We start from the raw sequence: 18750 nt of genomic DNA, 5'->3' as shown, positions 1-18750 counted from the left end.
CCTAAATTGCCACCTATGCAACAGTAACAAAACATTTGGTATTTGCCCGTTTAGGATTCAAGCTTACCTCCTGTGTTTATTGGTGTATAACGGCTGCTGTTCCATGCCTGTGTCAATTACTGCATGCTTCAAATTTGCTTCTTTTTCACTGCGTAGCTGGAAACAAAAATATATTATAGCGAGTTCTTAGTCAGATATTCTAACGGAATGTTGGTCATCAACAAATGATGAAGTACTTTCTGCCACAGAGGCTACATTGGAAGAAAAAAAACAAAAAAACAAAAAAAAAAACCAGGGTTACTTACATCTTCCTGCTTCTTCTGCAGCTCTTCCAAAAGACTATGAACATCCTCGTCAGCAACATCACTTGGCCTCTGACCCTGAGGACAGAACACATATCTGAGGAACAGACAAACCGTGCGCTGTATATTTAAGAAGCTCCATCTAACAACCACATGCGCAGCGCACCCAAAATCTCAAGAACATTAAAGCAATGCTATAAAAGAAGACCGAATATTAATGATGGCTCAAGGGGAGCCACAAACCTAATACAGGCATACCCCGCTTTAAGTACACTCGCGAGTAAGTACATATCGCCCAATAGGCAAACGGCAGCTCGCGCATGCGCATGTCATCACGTCCTGAACAGCAATACCGGCTCCCTACCTGTACCGAAGCTGTGCGCAAGCGGGGAGACTATAGAGCCTGTTACAAACGCGTTATTTACATCAGTAATGCACGTATATAACGATTGCAGTACAGTACATGCATCGATAAGTGGGAAAAGGTAGTGCTTCACTTTAAGTACATTTTCGCTTTACATACATGCTCCGGTCCCATTGCGTACGTTAATGCGGGGTATGCCTGTACACACTGCTTATTAAAATAATAAAAAATGTGTGTTCGGTAAATCATTCCTTGTAGAGGTGTTTGATAAGTTAAGTTGGTCTAACATGTTTCGAAAGTTAAAATCCTAGGCTGAGGTCAACTGCCTGACATGGGTCTCCAATATCTTATCCTTACCCACGTCAATTCGAATTTAGAACATACCTAAAGTGTTGTCTTTTTTTCTAAATAACTGCAAATATGAACTCCTCAGTCATATGTTTAACAATAGTACAGCTCAATGAAATAAGTTTTACATATCACACTGATATACTGACAATCAAAATATTTAAATTTCAAATTCTGCAGGCTGTTGGACATAAGCAAGTGAAATTTAAGTTGCGTTTATTTTAGATTACATTTTGTTTTAATGACACAATAGAACCCTTGTCCTTTCATCTGGAATGAACTAGAAATAAGAAACGGCAACGTGAATGACCTTGTATTGGCCTGACCAATTTATTACTTCCTGGTAAAACATTTTTATAAATAAATAAAATGACCTGATGGCTTAAAATACTAGCAAGATGTAGGAGGATGATGAGCCGACTGCCTGCCCCCTTCTGCCTGGTACAGAACTTCAGTATTTTCAGATAATTTGTGTCTAGAGAAGTATTTGCATCATACCACATGGTTGAGCACATTCATGTCGCAGAAATGTTCCACAAGAAGTCGACAGGCCTCTTCCACTCCCCAGTGTGCTGCAGCATGGAGAGGAGTCCACCCATCCTTGTCTCTGACATTTGGGTCAAAATTGGCCTGTAGCAGAAGTCTGAGAAGAGCATAGTGACAAAAAAATAAATTTAAAAAAAAACATTATAAAAAATAAAAAAACACAACTTCAAGACTACGTTCCCGAGACATAATCAAAGTTTGATTGGGACTTTCCATGTGGTAGACCCAGACTGGCCCTTTCAAGTAAATTTCCATGCAGGAGTGCTGAATCAATGCAGTCATGATAGTCATTCGAGAAGTTTGTGCAGTGTATGGCAACCAAGTGGTTAATCTGTTTACAAAATGCCCTTGCGGGTCAGTCTCATAACATTAGTTACATGGCTTGTGCAGTAACCAAAACAATTAAGGACATGCATTTTGTTCCTATCAGTAGCCAACCTGGTCCAACTAATTCTATTGAAATAGGACAGCGGAGGCAAGGCGACGTATCTCAGGAATGCTGTGACAAGCTGCTCTTATACATACCATAAAAATCAGATAAGTATGACTGAAAGAACACTTCATCATTACTAAGGAACATGAAGTAAAATAATGCATGTTCTGCACAATAGTTGGGGAGGTCATTTATAAATCTGTGAATTGCAAATGTAATAATGTAAAAATTGAGAGGATACCATTTTGACAACAGATCATTAGTGTCACCCTCAAGGTTACAAAGGAGTGTATAAAAACACAAATATGCATACAATCGTGATGCTCTTCTAAATAAATTGGCATTACTACAACTAATCTGGTCCTTATGGGGAGAAATGTGTAATTAAATAAATTCCCTTCTCCCATATATCCTGTCATAAAAGTGTCTCTAGTCAAGGAAAAGAGTGGCAAATGGGTGAGTAGAGACACCCCTACAGGCCTGTTAAGGCATCAAAGTCTCACAGACCAAAGAATTGTGGGGTATAAGAAAGTGTGCTTGAACCACACAAGACATCTAGGAGGGCACTGTGTGCGCGTGGATCTCATATCTTCATGACCCTTGGAGGGACCCAGTACAAGACTTTCGCTGGCAACGTACAGGTTTTCTGTGTTGCTCATTTTATCAACTGTCTGACCCCATGTACAGTATGTAATTTTAGAATCCTTTTAACTGTAACAAGCACGGTATGCCTTGTTGTATTAAACCTTACATTTTATAATTGTTATCCGAGCTGAACCTATTCGGTTTGAAAGGATTAACCTACCTTACAGACACGTTTGGTTAATTGGGTTTGTTTGTAGATTTTCTTGTTGGAGTGGGTTAAAACTTTCAATTAATCCTGGTGGTGGAAGCAGCGTAACTGGGGTGACTGCTTTGGGGGTGGAAGTGCTCAATAATACTGCCCTGCGGGGAGGCGTGATGGACAACTGGGCAGCTAGTTAATTTCCACACACGTGTAAGTGTCTACGTGACCGGTGATCATGCACTGTATTGAAGAGTCCCCATTATGGAAAAGTTTCATAAAGTCCATGACTTACCTCATGACCTCTATGTAGCCTTTAGCGGCTGCAACATGTAGTGCACTTGCTCCAGTCTTGGGGTGTTTGGTATCCTTAATCTTGCCTGCATTAAGCCATTGCCTGGCATCCTGCAGCATCACCTCCTCTTCCTCTCTTTTGGCAGCCTCAACGTCAATACCTGAAATGACATGGTATGCATCTCTGTTCAATGAAAAGCGCACAAAAAAGTTTAATTTGTTGCAAGTCTACCTCTTGTGTCCCAGTTTCAATTTAGGTATTAAATAAATTATGCAAAATGGAAGCCACCTTGTAGTTACAGTAGATCCAATGAAGTTTCAATAGACAATGTACTGTAGATACGTCATGGAGATGAGATAGTGAGCTCTCATGTTTCTGGCTTTAAGCCCTCTGGAGCCAATATATTTTTCAATGTCTCTCTGCTGGTGTCATTATTGGACAGCTCCAGTAATTATACACCTTATAGTGAATGCATGGTCACTCTCCCCACCGTACCCCCCTTCCAAACCCACCATTTTGACATACGTGGGAAGCAGGGGTCTACAGAGCTGAAACATTCGATTCAGCTCCAGCAACTCCCTGGTTCCCAAGATACATGGATACTGGAAACATGGCGCCACTACTATCCTCTCCAGGGGAAACAAAATGGCAGCTACGGGAGGTAATAGGAAGCTGCAACGTCATCTGTTGCCGCTTCCTATTGGTCTATATAAAGGCGTAAGATTTAAACAACTGGGACGTATGGGAGAGGTTTCCTGTATGTGGGAAAACAAGGGGGTCATCGGATCTGAAATGAAAGCAGTTTAGCTCCGTGGAGACCCACTGCTTCCCATCAATGTGTAATAAATAAATAAAATAATAAAAAAGCCTAAATGAGTCTAACTCCATGTTCACCTCTTGTCCCCTGAAAGTGTAAAATATCAAGGTTTTCTTAATCTTTAGCTTCCGAGGTAACATACTACTGGACTTCGGAGGTGAGAGAGGGCGGGGGAGAAAGAATCTCTTAAATTAAGTGGAATGCAAAAATAATCATTTGAAATACTGAGTTTCTGCAACTACAGGATCTTAACATTAGATTTTCACATGTTGACCATGTAGGAACATACCGCATCTGGATATAATAGCTCAAGTCTGCATAACTACAGTACTTGCAGAAGGAAGATACCACATTCACATTGAGGAAAACAGACAGCAAAGGTAAACTTTCAACAGGTCGCGTCCAACTGAACTATTAACCGAGGGTAACCTACCTATAATGCTAATCTCTACATACAATCTTTCTTGTGCTTTAATACCAGAGGTTCCCAACTCCAGTGATCATGGACGACTAACCATGTAGGTTTAAAGGCCATCCTCATTAGAACAGGTGGCCCAATTATTTTGACTGAAACACCTGTGCTCAAGGAGGGATATACTTCAAACCTGCACCGTTCGTGGTCCTTGAGGACTGAAGTTGGGAACCTCTGCTTTAAACGCCTTTGCGTGACCTTATGAAACAAATGTTGTTGTGCGGTTAGCATGATGGAAATGTTTGCCAGTGTAGCAAAGCCAAGAGATTTTTTTTCTAGCATAGACCTCATTTTCCAGCATGAAGTAGTTTTCCCGGTATGAATTAACAGTTGCTTTACATGGGAAACAACTGGTGCCAAGATTCCTACCTTTTTTGGCGATTTCAGCACGGAGCAAAGTCTCCATGCAGTCATCTTCAGCAATGTCAAGAGGTACATCTCCATCACTGTTCACAGCAGCTATGTTAGCAGAATGTTTCAGGAGATACCTGGGACAGCAGAAGAACCCAAGAGGAATAATCACATTCTAAAATCAAGGACAAAGCCAACAACATGTACCCAATGTCTATAACAGCGCGGGTAAAAATGGGTCCAAGATCAGCGATGACGGCATATTCTATACATGGTTACCCGTCTAAATAATCTTTAAAAATATATGCATGTAGTGGAGGCATATCAACAAGCAGAAAAATAAGCGTCTAACAAACAGAAAATGACTGGACACAAACTAAATATTGACCAACTTTTCACAGTTCAAATCACTACTTACTAAAGTTCTAGCCAACTAATTATTCTTTTCACACCAACTGTATCTCGAGCGAAAAGTGGATTAGTACAATGTTTAATGCTTACACAATAGAAAGCAGACTATGTCTTCTTCAAATGGAACCAATAATGCTTACTTAATATCTGTATTAAAAGAGCAACACAAGTATTTCAATATGCTTTTGAAAATCTTATGTCTCAAATATGACGCAGTTTACTCACTCTGCTATCTCCATGTAACCACAAGAGGCTGCAACATGTAGAGGGGACCACCCCTCATTGTCCGCTTGGTTCACATTGGCTCCGTGATTTACAAGAAATTCTACCACCTCCAAGTTTTCATCAATACTTGCCTGGGAAAGTCAGAATGAGAGGCGCGTTAGAGTGCAAAGCCAATACTTCAGGACAATGAAGACTACAATACACCTTGATAAAGCACCTCGGCACGAAACGCGTAGGTGATCTTTCTTGTACCTCCGTTTTTTTTACATGACAATACATTTTGATTTTTTTTTTTTATTGGAGTTCCCCCTCAGCATTTTCTTGCAATGGTGGGGAACCGCATCTCTCCAATTTCATCCAATGAAGATTATACAGCAGATGTAGCATCTTTGTGCAACCAACAACTCTGCACTATTACATTGCACATTTTAGATGAACCCTCAAGTTACGGTTTTCTAATGATACCTGTTAAATGTGGTCAGCAGTAGTACAGTTTTCTTATATAAAAGAACAGCAACCTGAATAGAACATTTAAACTGGAGTAAACCATGTAAGAGTCGGGGGACACTATTTGATCCATCTTGAATCAGCCCTCCATCTTTACCATTCTCTCCTGTCTCGCACTTCCACCAAACTGCTCGTCCAGTTCTCCTCACCAACATCCTCCCTATGTATGTATCCTTTTATTTGCGTAGTTACAGCGTGCAGCGCTTTACAAAATTGCAATACAGGAAAAATAATGTACAAGCAATAAGGATAAAAGCAGCAAGTAAATGACAAGACTAAAGCTATGCTTACAGTACTGGCTACAGCGACGGCGACCCATGACATCACACGTTGCTATAGTGAAAGTTGCACACTGGTGTGCAAGGTCGCTGGCGGCAAGGGGCCGTGTGATTGGCTGCCGCCAGTCATGTGGTGCGGCTGTCTCTGAAAATCTCAAATTCATTTGACTACAGAGATTTTGGTCGCTGTGACATCACACGTCGCGCCCACTACGACCGGTCGCTACAGACTACATTAAAGCGTTGCTTTGCGGCTGCATGCCGGCGCCAGGACTATAAGCGCAGCCTAAAGAAGACGCTGCACAGAAGAGCTTACAATCTAAGGGGTATATTGGGAGACTTAGGCTGCGTTTATAGTGCCGGTGACGCGACCGATGACGTCACCCGTCGCCACTGGCGAAAGTTGCACTTGGGTTTGGAGCGACGTCGCTGGCAACAAGGCCAGTGATGTCACGAAGGGGGCGGGCAGAGTGCAGTACGTACTCTGGTGATTGGTGTAGACAGTCACATGTGGTGACTGTCTCTCCCAAAACCAAATTTCAATGGCACAAAAATTTTTTGCAGCCTTATCGCCGTCGCGCTTAGTATAAGCGCATGCGACGAATCCAATGTATTTGTTTTGGTGCGACGTTGCGTCGCCGGGCACTATAAGCGCAGCCTAAGACAGTAAAAGTAAAGAAAGAAGAAATCATTCAAATGGGTCATTGTTATATTAATCATGCAATTACATTAGATTTAAAAGTACAGTGCAAAAATTAGCCATTGACAGTTGCTTTGTAAAGATGGTAAGCGGGCACACTGGAGAAGTTGACGTTCATTTAGTTCAGTGGTGTACAAAAATATAATATAGGTGCCCACAGGAATTTTTAGGAGACAAAGTTTGGTGAAGAGGGGGGCAGAGGGGCAGGAGCGACCCCCACCTCCTTAAAAGTCAGCTGCACGGGCACAGTACGAGAGCTTTGCCTCGCTTTCCTGACTGTCCCAGTCAGACTAAGTGACGTAGTGCTGACTGACCGGTCAGTCACTGCTCCATCCGGCATCAGCGCCTAACCATGCTCTGGTGTCACATTAGGAAAGAAAGATGGAGCACCACTGACTGTCGTAGCGGTGATAGGTAAGTCGGTACAGGCGCCAGGATTGACATTCGGCACCAGGCGCATGGGAATTATCGAGCCCCTATTTAGTTCCCCCCTTCTATGTGATGCCACCGAGCCGAGCAGAAACTCACCCAGGTAGCTGCTTCTCTGACCAAACTAGAAACAGCCAAATTGTTGCTTACATGTGTGTCAAATACTGCCACAAACTCAACAGATTAAATAAATAAACACCATATCTGCTTCAAACCCAAAAGCACGATAGGAAAATTAATCCTTACCTCAGAGTCTAGATTCTAAAAGATTATAAAACTGAAACAATGGCAAAATAATGATATAAAAAACACTCACATTCTAGTCATCAGGTACCAAGGGAACCCAGTTTCTTTTTATTCAGAGTAACAACTCTAAACTCCTTTGAGGATCATTCACCATGAATTAACCTTTATTACCTATTGACAGTAATGGGCCTTAAATCGCAGACGAAGACTGTTTTCAGGGCCTTTAACCAACCAGTGGTATAGTCACAAAGAATAACACTAACAATAATACTAACTGTACTAAAATAATTAAAAGGTTGGACTTTTTTCCAGGCTGCAGCGGAGCTAGAATTGCATATTTGTTTCATTTTAACATCACATTTTGAGGCTGTAACAGGGCACATGGAGGAAGAACTCAGGAGCTTCGGTGAACAGAAGTCCTAGCTTTAATTCAAAGCAAAAAAGATTGCACACAATAACAAAAAAGTAGCTTTGTTCAGCAGAATTATAGCTAAACAGTCCAAGCCAAATACACAGCAGTACCTGTAATAGAGACAGCCCTTGGTAGCAGGGCTACCTTTAACAAAAAGGTAACACTTTAACAGAGTAAGGGTGTGCTTATAAAGTTAGCACGATTGTGCTAGCGCGCGCCACAAGCACAAATTGCATATTGCCCAAGAGGCCGCCCCTAGTATGCGCGCACGACAGTGTTTTGAAAAGACAACATTTGTTGTTGTTTCAAGTGCAGCCGCGTCACGTGAGCGGTTCAGCCAATGAGGGCAAACCAGCTTTGTGACAAGTCTGCCACGCCTCCCCAATCGCCTGCAGCTCAGTTCACAAATCACGCAGGCGTGCGCGAGTCTATGTGGTGTGTCGCGCACAGGTAGCATAATCTTAGCCTAATACGAGTGTAGGCACAGCCCTTGGTAGCAGGGCTCACACTGTAAGGCCGTGTCCATGTGCGCGCCTCTAGCTGGAGCGATTTGTGCCCTCTAGGTAGACGCGATGGGGGGGGGGGGGTGACGTCACAAAGCTGGTTCGCCCTCATTGGGTGAACCGCTCATGACACGGCCGTCGCGTGACAAAAGTTCTCGTGCGGCGCGAGGCGCTTCTAATCACACGCTCTAAGGACAGCCCCATAGAGGCACTGCATTTTGATCTCGTCGTACATGAACGTAGCCTAACAGAGTAATAGGAGTATAGGCACAGCCCTTGATAGCAGGACTCACACTGTAGCAGAGACCTCAGAATACAACCATGTGTCTGCCAGAAGCAGTGTTTTAGGCCACGTCCATGGTGAGCACGTGTGCGTCCGGCATCGAGCGCACCTGTAACTGGAGAGGTTTGTGTTCTCTAGTTAGACGTGACGGAGAGGCGTGGCCGTGATTGTTTCACCCAATTTGTCTTCTGGTAAGTCGCAAGCGGTATGGCCTGCCTCAGGTACAGCATTTTGATCGTGCCGCACTCGTCGTCGCAGGCCGTTCTTATAGTCCTGGCTATGGCGAGCGGGGGCGTGACAATGAGCGGTTCGCCCTCATTGGCTGAACTGCTCATGAACCGCTGACGTCACACAGCGGTCGCCAGGAAAAAAAAAAAAAATTTTAAATTGATTTCAGGGATTTCAGTCGCACCGTCGCGGTCGAGCCTACTACAGGCGCACGCGAATGATTAAATAAACTTGTTTTGACGCAACGCTCCGTCATCAGGACTATAAGCGCGGCCTTACAGGCAATACGTGAGCTGCAATCCACCCGAGCACAGCACTCAGGCATAGCTAATACACACAGGCAAGTGAGCAGGACTCAACCTGCGCTCCTCTCCCAGGCGAATCCAGCCGACTGAAAACCAATATATAATAATCCTGTACTCCAGGTTAACAGGACTTGACACTAGAGCGCGCATCCTATGCAAGACATTATGGGACAAAACTTGAGGAGCAGCGATTGACAGCTCAGCTTCAAATAGCCTCAGCAATTTTATTTAGCAATTGTAAATAGTGAAACTTCTTTGCTGGCACATTCTCATAGGACAAAATCGCCTTCATCGGTAACAAAAATGTGTAAAGTAAGTGACGTCATTGAATAGGGCTGGTCACGCATGCGCAGAAGCGGCCATCGCTGAAATATACATACCGGAAGTGACATAATTGGATACGGATCCCAGCACATGCGCAGAAGCAGCTCTTGTCGCGTGCGCACGCACAGAGGCATCAGGCGCAGATTGCGCATGCAAATATGGACACTGGTCTACGCATGCGTAGAGGTGGCCTGCAGCCCATACACATGTGCAGACGTGCCCGGCGCTGCATGCACCGAGGCGATCGTCACAGCCGTCGCATGCACAGTGGCGGCCAGCACCATTCCAGATCTGTGCACTGGACTTTGCAGTTCCCAATATGGGCTTCACAACTCAACGACAGTCAGTGAAAGGAGAGTTTGCAAATATGCAGTATAAGGTCAGAAGACATGGGGGCTGGAACTAGGGCTTCTGCAGCCCCCCCTGGGTTATTTTATTTGTACATGATGGTAATGTAACAGTTACTGAATTTGTATATACAGCTCCTCCCCACCCCCACCCAAAACATAGTTCCTGTTCTGTGATGAGATCTATTTTCTGCCACTAACTGTTGTGTTCGCTTTTCTTTGAGGCCAATATTTGGCATGTACTTTTCCTGTGTGGTCACTTAGTATTTGCAATGTGGCTCAGCTATATCCAGTATTAACTTTTCACCCCAGACTGAATTATATTCAGATTGGCTGTCAAAATTTTTTGATAAATAAAAACAGCACAATGTTTATCAAAGAACAACAAACCTCGTACTGCTGTGAACTGTATTTTCATTTTGATAAACCTTGTGTTTGCACTACATTTGGACACTGATGGTGAACTCCTGAGGTGTCCAATTATATATTATTTGTGGATGATTATAATGAGATGCATTTTATAGACAATACCAACATAATGCTATCTATATCTTCACCAAATAGCATAAGGTCGCACCCAGGGTAGAAGTGCCATGATGTCAGGTGGTGATTTCTGGCCAACTGAAATTTGCAGTTACAGAGGGGTGGGGGGAGGAGAAAGAGAGAGAGGGGTGTCGAGGGGCGCAAAACGCTCACGTGAATCAAATTGGACATTGCTACAATGTGTTTGGTAGAGCTGAGTGTGAACGCACGCACTCAGCGTCACCCTGGACAAGGCCTAAGCCTGAAGCAACCCAAACATTGGTGCGGAGCTCCATTCATGACATGAGTCTGGAAGCCTCCCAGGTCAGTGTTGGGAATGACGTATTTGCAGTCTGGCTTTACGAGACACTATGGCAAATGTTATAACCCCCCTGGTGCCACAAGTGCTTCCACAGTACTACTGCTACTTCCAATATGACAAAATACAAAGTGAAATACCTATATATTCTCTTGAAAAAGGGTAATTTAGTTTAACCCTTTGGCCAAAGCATCTTAAGCCTGCTGCCACATTCAAGGCATAACCATTAGCAGGTCCCAACACTGTTTTTTGTTGTATACATTTAGCCACGCCCAGTAGCACTCCTTTTGACATTTATATACATATATATGTGGTAAGGTTTTATTTTCTTTAGAGCTTGCTGGGTATCTGTGTGTTTATTAACAGTACTACTGCAAAATAAAATAAAAACTCCAACTCATAGGGCAGAGGAGGGGGAGGGGAAAAAAAAATACAATTTAACTGCCAAAACTCAAAGAAGTTTCACTTAAAATGAGGGTGCTCGGTACAATCCTTTTTTTGTTTCCCCAATTGGTAGGAATTGTAATGGAATTGGTTCAGTACTGGAGCTCTATCCATCTATATATTAATCTCTTCATATCTATGCATTCACTACTAGTAAAGTCTTCAATAAACCACTGAACCAGACGGCTAGAATATTCCATTTCAAGTAAGTAAAGGCCCCAAGTGTTTACAATTTTACATCCATACAATGAAATGGATACTAACAAAAAATATATAGAGGTTGGCAGAACATATATATTTTTTAAATGTAAAGAAGGTTGGGAACCACTGGAGCAGGTAAAGGTTTCAATTCATTCACCATACAGGCCGGGTGAGGGGGGAAAAAAATAATGTATGTGTAGGGTCGGAAGGAAAAAAGGTATTGCAATTAAGTTTTATATACGTATAGCAAGACAAACAAAATACTTCAATAAAAGAATACCAGTGTGAACATGTTACAAAAATGTTTCAGGTGAGCATCGTATATTTTCATCTAAAAATCAAGGACTTAAAAATTGCACTTGGCTGCTTGAGCAACTGGAATGAAATGAACAGGAGACTGTCTGAGTGCTACTCACAAACCCTGTGCGAGATGGATTTTTACCCACGGTGAGCAAGTCGAAGAGTCCTGGGATAAACCTAAACACAGTTGGGCATCTGTCATTTAACTCCAATAGCATAGGTAGCTCTGCATAATGTGTCTCTAGCCCAGATCCTGCAAGTTCATTCTCTATTGGGAGATAGCATTAATTTACTTAAGAGCCAATGCTTACCTCATCTAGCAAGTATCTCCAACTCCACTAGTGGAAATCTGCTGATACCAATTAAAAAAATGCAGTTACACATAGGGCCATAATTAGCTAATGGCAGTGCAAGAAGAGCAGTTCCACATAAGTGACAGGTACGACAAGTACTCTTTTTAAACGTTTAGTCTAGAAACATTTATACACACTGTAACCTAGGGGTTTACTGCCCTGAAATAAAGGCAAACTAAATACATCCTATTATTTTTCTGTTAATATACAGTTAAATTAAGGATTTTTTTTTAAAACTTACAATGAATATGAAAAATTGTCAGTGTGTGTCCCCACAGTAAGTAAAAAAAATGTTTTTTGATAATTCAACATTTTAAGCAGCAGTCCACAATGGTCGCCATTTTGTTTGCGAAATCAGATGCTCCGTTTAGGAGATAAGCTCATTTGAAATAAGTGTCCGGAAGAATGCAGTGTTAACCGAACCGGGAAGGGGCTGTGAAACTGCTGCAGCACACGTGGGAAATTGTCTCTACTTTGAGAATTGTTTGTATTTTCCAATTACAGCCATGGACATACATAGAAGCATGGCTAATCTTAACATGGGCTTCCCCAAACTCTTCTCTGCTAAAGTATCCCAAAGAGAGAGTCGTGCCATATTTACATTTTATAAATGTGCATTCACTTTAATATATTTTATGTGGGGTTTCTGATTAAGACCGTTACATTTATCACAGTGCATCTTTATATATACAGGTTAAAGATGACTGAAATGTACAGCAATTGTTTCAAGCAACGGACCACATAACATGCAATGTAACAGTTATTTGGTTCTAGTAATATAAAGTTCTAGGCGGGGACAGCAGTGTATTGCAAGCCATTCCGGCAGCGACCGGGGTTAATACTGGAAACCAGAGTAGGCATCTTTTGTGTAACAGATTAGGCTTCCTGTCTTCAGACAAGGGAGTTGAACACTTGTCATGAATAAACTTGCCAAAAGAAAGCAGAAGTCTGTGTTTATAAGGCCGAGCTCATGGTTGTGGCGCGGGCTCGCACTCCTGCAGCCCCAGCGATGTGCGCTAGCTGCAGGAGATCGGTCGTGACAAATGCGTCACTGAGTTGGCTCGCCCTCATTGGCAGAACCAGCTCACGTGACGCTGACGTCACGCGACTGCAGCCCCAAATCTCAATTTGAATTGTGATGGAAAATGTAGCAGTGTCGACGCACGCAGCACCGCGGGCATTTAAACTCCAATAGGCAATAAGGTAAGAGTCCTGGAAGTGCGCACGGACGCAAGTGTGCGCACGTAGCAACGCCGCCGCCATGAGCTTGGCCTTAGTCTGCTGACAGATTTTAGTAGTTTCCAATACTAGTTATTTACCGCTATGTTTTGGTTGTTGCCGCTATGGGAAGAGGTAAAAAAAGGACCAAACTTGAAAGTAAAGGACCAAGACAGAAAATTTGCTCCATCTGACCTTGTGCAAGTCATATATTCACCTTGGTGCCTCTGGTAGTAAAATAAACTAATGGCCTGTATGGGCAGATCTATACCTGTATATAGAAGCACCTTTACATTTTGAGCACAAATTTTAAAACAGTAGTTTGTAACCATATCCTGAAGGAACATCACAAAAAGTCTTCGCAAACTATGAATTAGCAAGCACATTTGAATGGTTCTTTACAAATGGAATACACTAAGCAGAATAGCATACAGGCATACCCCGCATTAACGTACGCAATGGGACCAGAGCATGTATGTAAAGCGAAAATGTACTTAAAGTGAAGCACTACCTTTTTTCCACTTATCGATGCATGTACAGTACTGCAATCGTCATATACGTGCATAACTGATGTAAATAACGCATTTGTAACAGGCTCTATAGTCTCCCCGCTTGCGTACAGCTTCGGTACAGGTAGGGAGCTGGTATTGCTGTTAAGAGCGTGCTGACAGGCGCATGCGCGAGCTGCCGTTTGCTTATTGAGCGATGTGTACTTACTCGCGAGTGTACTTAAAGAGAGTGTCCTTAAACCGGGGTATGCCTGTACTGTAACTCTTCACTACCAACAACCTCACAACGGATTGATAACACACACACCACCAGGTATCTCTAGGTGCTGGAACAGTGCAGTAAGTGTACTTTTCCAGCTCACAGATAGTTAATCCTGCCTGGAATGGCTAATGCAGCTGCCGCCTAATTAATAAAGCTGGACTCCTCAGTGAATAAGGAAGTGTTTAAGGCAGATACAGAGCTGCCATGCCAGAGAGATGCCATGTGTGAGACACATGCTGAGAGTCACAGAGTGCGAGATAGCTGTCCCAAAGAGGGGGACAGGGAAGTGCTCCCCAGCAAGTAAGGCTGGCAGTTCCTTGGACCTGCTGGATGGTGATCGCAGAGTCCACTGGGACTGCCTGGGTTTGAATCCCAGAGGGAAGAAGGATGGCAGATCGTGCTGAAGTGGGGATGTTCGGTCCTTGGCATTTACAGAGGAGAGTTTCTCCGAGCTCACGTGGGGCAGAGTTCCCCTAGGAAGAAAGGCAACGTTGAAGCGGGGACAGCTGCTCAAAACCTGGACTTACAGATAAACAAACCCTTTTATTGCTGTGTACAGAGACTATGTACCTTAAATATAATACTACCTATTTTGGGGTGGGAACCAGCTTAGCTGGCCATCCAGTTAGTGAGGGCTAAAGCTATGGTGTAGTCAGTTTCCCAAAAGGAAATGGGTGTTTTTATGTGTTGTTTTGATTCAAAGACGGTGGGCCTGTTGGTGTATGATTGAATCCCTGGAAATAAACCCTAGAGAATTAGTAGTGTTTCCTGCCTTGCATTGGGACTAAGAGACTGCAACGTGGTGTGGACATCACAATACATACATACATACATACATACTGTATTAGCAAAATCTATTCCAGCTTGATTCTACCGTATTCCAATCTTTAAGTAAACTTTTTACAGTTATTTAATACAAATATTATACAAAGAACCATCATCTAGGTATAATATAATGTGTTAATTATTTTGGAGTTACTAAATTCTGGATCAGCTGAGGCTCATAAAAAAGTCAATCCAACAGGCACAAAAAAAACAAAAAACTTTTTGGGTTTTAATATATGCAGCCTTTGATAACATTGAAAACGATATACCTAAATGCCAATTGATTAATTCTTCCACGATCGATCAGCAAAGATCCTCAGGTTCACTAAATGGCTGCCTCATTTTCAATCAATCCTTCAGTTAGTGTAACTCAGCAGCTACAATGTATTCTTAAATTACCAAGGTAACATTATCTCGTTACAGTTTGCAGCACAAACTGTGATAATTTGTTGTCAATATTCCCAGCAAACTGGAAAATGTTGCAAATATCTTGCACTTCTGGGGAAGTGTGCTAAAACCTGCAATAGAAATCAAAAGCATGATCGGACATTAAAAACAGCATTAAGAGTTGAATTTAAAAACAAATTTAGTATTATCTAATACTACGGAACTGATTATATATATATATATATATATAAAAAAAAAAAAAACACAAAAAAAAAAACCACACACAACATGTAGACTACGGCATGGATTGGCCCTTTCATTAGAGCGTTGAAAACCATCTGCAGTAGCATTCAAGCTTTACATTCAAAATCAATAGGTATTTAGCACACTAGATGCCTCAAAACAACCTTAGTAGAAGTACTGATCAAAGAATTTATTCTCATTAGAAAGCATTAATGCGAAAGAGAATTTAGGGCTCATTTAAGATCCCTAAATGGCGAGTGTGTTTTAATAATGAGGTCCAAAATGCCCAAAGAAACAACTTGGTGGCTACCTAAAGCACCTTTACATCTTCATCTTCATGCCCGTCGCACTCATACTTTGCGGGACCCCAAAATGTGAGCGAGTGTTCATGATTAATGAATGCAAAAACAACAGAATTACCAACACTAAAAGGGCAAATTCGTGTTCTTATTTGTTTTTTCTTCTTTACCGCTTTAAATTCACTGTCTACAATAAAAATAATAAATAAATAATTAAAAATAAGACAGTTGTATTTAGTTGAACATGTGTTGTACAAAAAATTAGCAATAAATATTTTAAAGGTGATCCTTGTACTGAACGAGATAGCATTCTGCCAATTTACAAACACTGCATTGCAGGCCACTCAAGCCCTGAAAGAGTTAAAGATCCAGTTCATAATGGCTGGTCTTTTAGCTCTGCTTCTCCATATAAGGGATGGACAGATCTGCAAAGTTCTCATCTCTTTGCAACAAAAAGCTTGAACATTTGAAAGCATTGGGAATAGTTTAAAGCACTTGGGTTTTATTTTTAGTAGCATGTTGCATTTTGTGAGACCAGTCATACCTTTCAGAACATTAGTGCATTCAGTCATTGTGCAGGGTTTAAAACTAATTTGACACAAAGTACAGAAAATTAAAAGAAGCAATTAAGTCAGGATGAGTTTAATGGCATTACATGATTCTTGCTGTTCTCTGGTGTCAAGATGTAATAACTTGGCAAATCTGTTTGTGTGGAGTAATAAAGTTACTTGCAAAATTCAATCAAACGACAGTGTAAGCTGTTTAACGTTGGGATGCAATGCAGTGTTATATAGTTTGAGAGAAGTCTTGCCAAGCTTTTATTTATTAGAAAACTGACAGAGCAGCTGTTTAAACATGATAGGGATGGAAATAATGTTAACTCATTCAGTCAATAAATATGTATCTCTGCAGTAAGGTTTACACTAAATACTACCAGGTCCTTTATAGTTTAATCAGAATGAACGTTTATTTTTTACTGCTAGTTTGTGTAGAAGTACACACTCTGACACACTCCTCTAAAGGACAAGGTACCAATCCCAGACCATTCAAAAATACATTGAGGAAAACCAAACTAGGCATAAAGTGTTATGTCATCCAACTTCAATTAACCAATGTTGGAACATGATATTTTGCATTAATGTATTGCATATCCACAATACGGTATGACCCCTGTAACTTCTTCCATCTTAATGATCAGTTACATACATTCCGATAGACTCTTAGGGAAGTGCAGATGACAATATGACCTAATAGTTGGGTGCCACCTAGGTTATGACTCCCTAATCAAAATATTTATTCTTGCATTACAAATGCAATAGACCAAGGTAAGGCTGCGCTTATAGTGCGGGCGACACGACGTCACGGCAAAACAAATGTATTGCCGCCATTGCGTGCGATTATAGTACAAGCGATGCGGAGCGACGGCTTGTTCGCGATCCCTGGAAGTCAAGTCAATTTGATTTTTCCAGCGACCGCAGCATGACGTCACCGTCGCCAGCACTATAAGCACAGCCTAATGCAGTTGATGTGGTCTACTTACATTTTGCAAAGACTTTTGATACGGTTCCACACAAAAGAGGTTAGTGTACAAAATAAAGGAAATTGGACTCAAAAAAATATTTGCACCTGGGTTGAAAAATGGTTGAAGGATAGACAGAGTTGTTGCAAGTGGAACTTTTTTAGTTTGGGCAACAGTTGTGAGTAGAGTACCTCAAGGATCGGTACTGGGACCCCTGCTTTTTAACTTGTTTATTAATGACCTGGAGGTTGGCAGAGAGAGCAAAGTTTCCATCTCAGAGCAGGATGTAATTTCTCTCCAGAAGGACTTTGAAAGACTGGAAACTTGGGCAGGTAAATGGCAGATGATACAGATAAATACAGATAAATGTAAGGTTATGCATTTGGGAAGCAAGGATAAACAGGCAATTTACAAATTAAATGGGGATAAATTAGGAGAATCCTTGATGGAGAAGGATTTAGAAGTACTTGTAGACAGCAGGCTTAGCAATAGTGCCCAAAGTCATGCAGTAGCTGCAAAGGCAAACAAGATCTTATCTTGCATTAAAAATGTGTAATGGATGGACAGGAAGTTAACAGAATTATGCCCCTATAAAAGCATTAGTAAGACCACACCGTGAATATGGAGTGTTTTGGGCACCACATATACACACACAAAAAGAAGACAGTATGGAACTAGATAAAAGGTTGAGAAGAGAGACCAAATTAATAAAGTGGATAGATAAATCTAATTTATGAGGAGAGGCTAACTAAATTAAGAGGCATTTAAGAGGGGATATGATAACTAAACACAAATATAGTCGAGGCCAATACAAGGAGCTTTCAAAATAACTAGTCATCCCAAGGGCAGTACAAAGGACTCGGGGCCATCCCTTAAGGTTGGAGGAAAGGAGATTTCACCAGCAACAAAGGAAAGGGTTCTTTACAGTAAGGGCAGTAAAAATGTGGAATTCATTACCCATGGAGACTGATGGCAAATACAATAAATATCTTCAAAAAAGTGTGGATATCTTTTTACAAAATAAGAGGTATACAGGGATACACGGTACCAAATAAGTAAACATGGGAAGGATGTTTATCCAGGGAGTAATCTGATTGCCAATATTTGGAGTCAGGAAGGAATTAATGTTTCCCCTGAGATATTAGATATGTCACTGGGGTTTTGTGTTTGCCTTCCTCTGGATCAATGCAAATACTGCAAGTACAGATAAAGGATAAAGTATCTGTCTAAAGTTAGTATTGGTTGAACTTGATGGACATATGTCTTTATTCAACCTCATCTACTATGTAACCATGTAACAAATGGTGGATGCTTTTTAAATTGAAGGTTGCGGACAACATGGAATGGTTTTAGTGGTAGGCATTGAAGAAATACAATACAGGCATACCCCGCATTAACATACGCAATGGGACCGGAGCATGTATGTAAAGCGAAAATGT

The 18750-nt window shown here is 41.7% G+C and overlaps 1 protein-coding gene across 5 annotated transcripts in view; it reads right to left on the bottom strand.

The window, feature by feature from the left end:
- Window positions 1-18750, bottom strand: part of PPP1R12C (protein phosphatase 1 regulatory subunit 12C) — a 69460-nt gene that overhangs the window by 28735 nt on the left and 21975 nt on the right. For all 5 annotated transcript variants that reach the window (XM_075605471.1, XM_075605473.1, XM_075605476.1 and 2 more), the window contains exons 2-7: window positions 5349-5479; window positions 4731-4849; window positions 3073-3232; window positions 1513-1657; window positions 306-380; window positions 68-156 (exon numbers count right to left, since the gene is read on the bottom strand). In XM_075605471.1, the coding sequence (XP_075461586.1) occupies window positions 68-156; window positions 306-380; window positions 1513-1657; window positions 3073-3232; window positions 4731-4849; window positions 5349-5479 (719 nt within the window). The remainder of the gene's footprint in view (window positions 1-67; window positions 157-305; window positions 381-1512; window positions 1658-3072; window positions 3233-4730; window positions 4850-5348; window positions 5480-18750) is intronic.

Source organism: Ascaphus truei, chromosome 6 (assembly GCF_040206685.1).
Source record: "Ascaphus truei isolate aAscTru1 chromosome 6, aAscTru1.hap1, whole genome shotgun sequence".
In the NCBI taxonomy this organism is placed as follows: Eukaryota; Metazoa; Chordata; class Amphibia; order Anura; family Ascaphidae; genus Ascaphus; species Ascaphus truei.
Note: the sequence above shows the minus strand (reverse complement) of the source record. Positions and strands in the feature narration are given on the sequence as shown.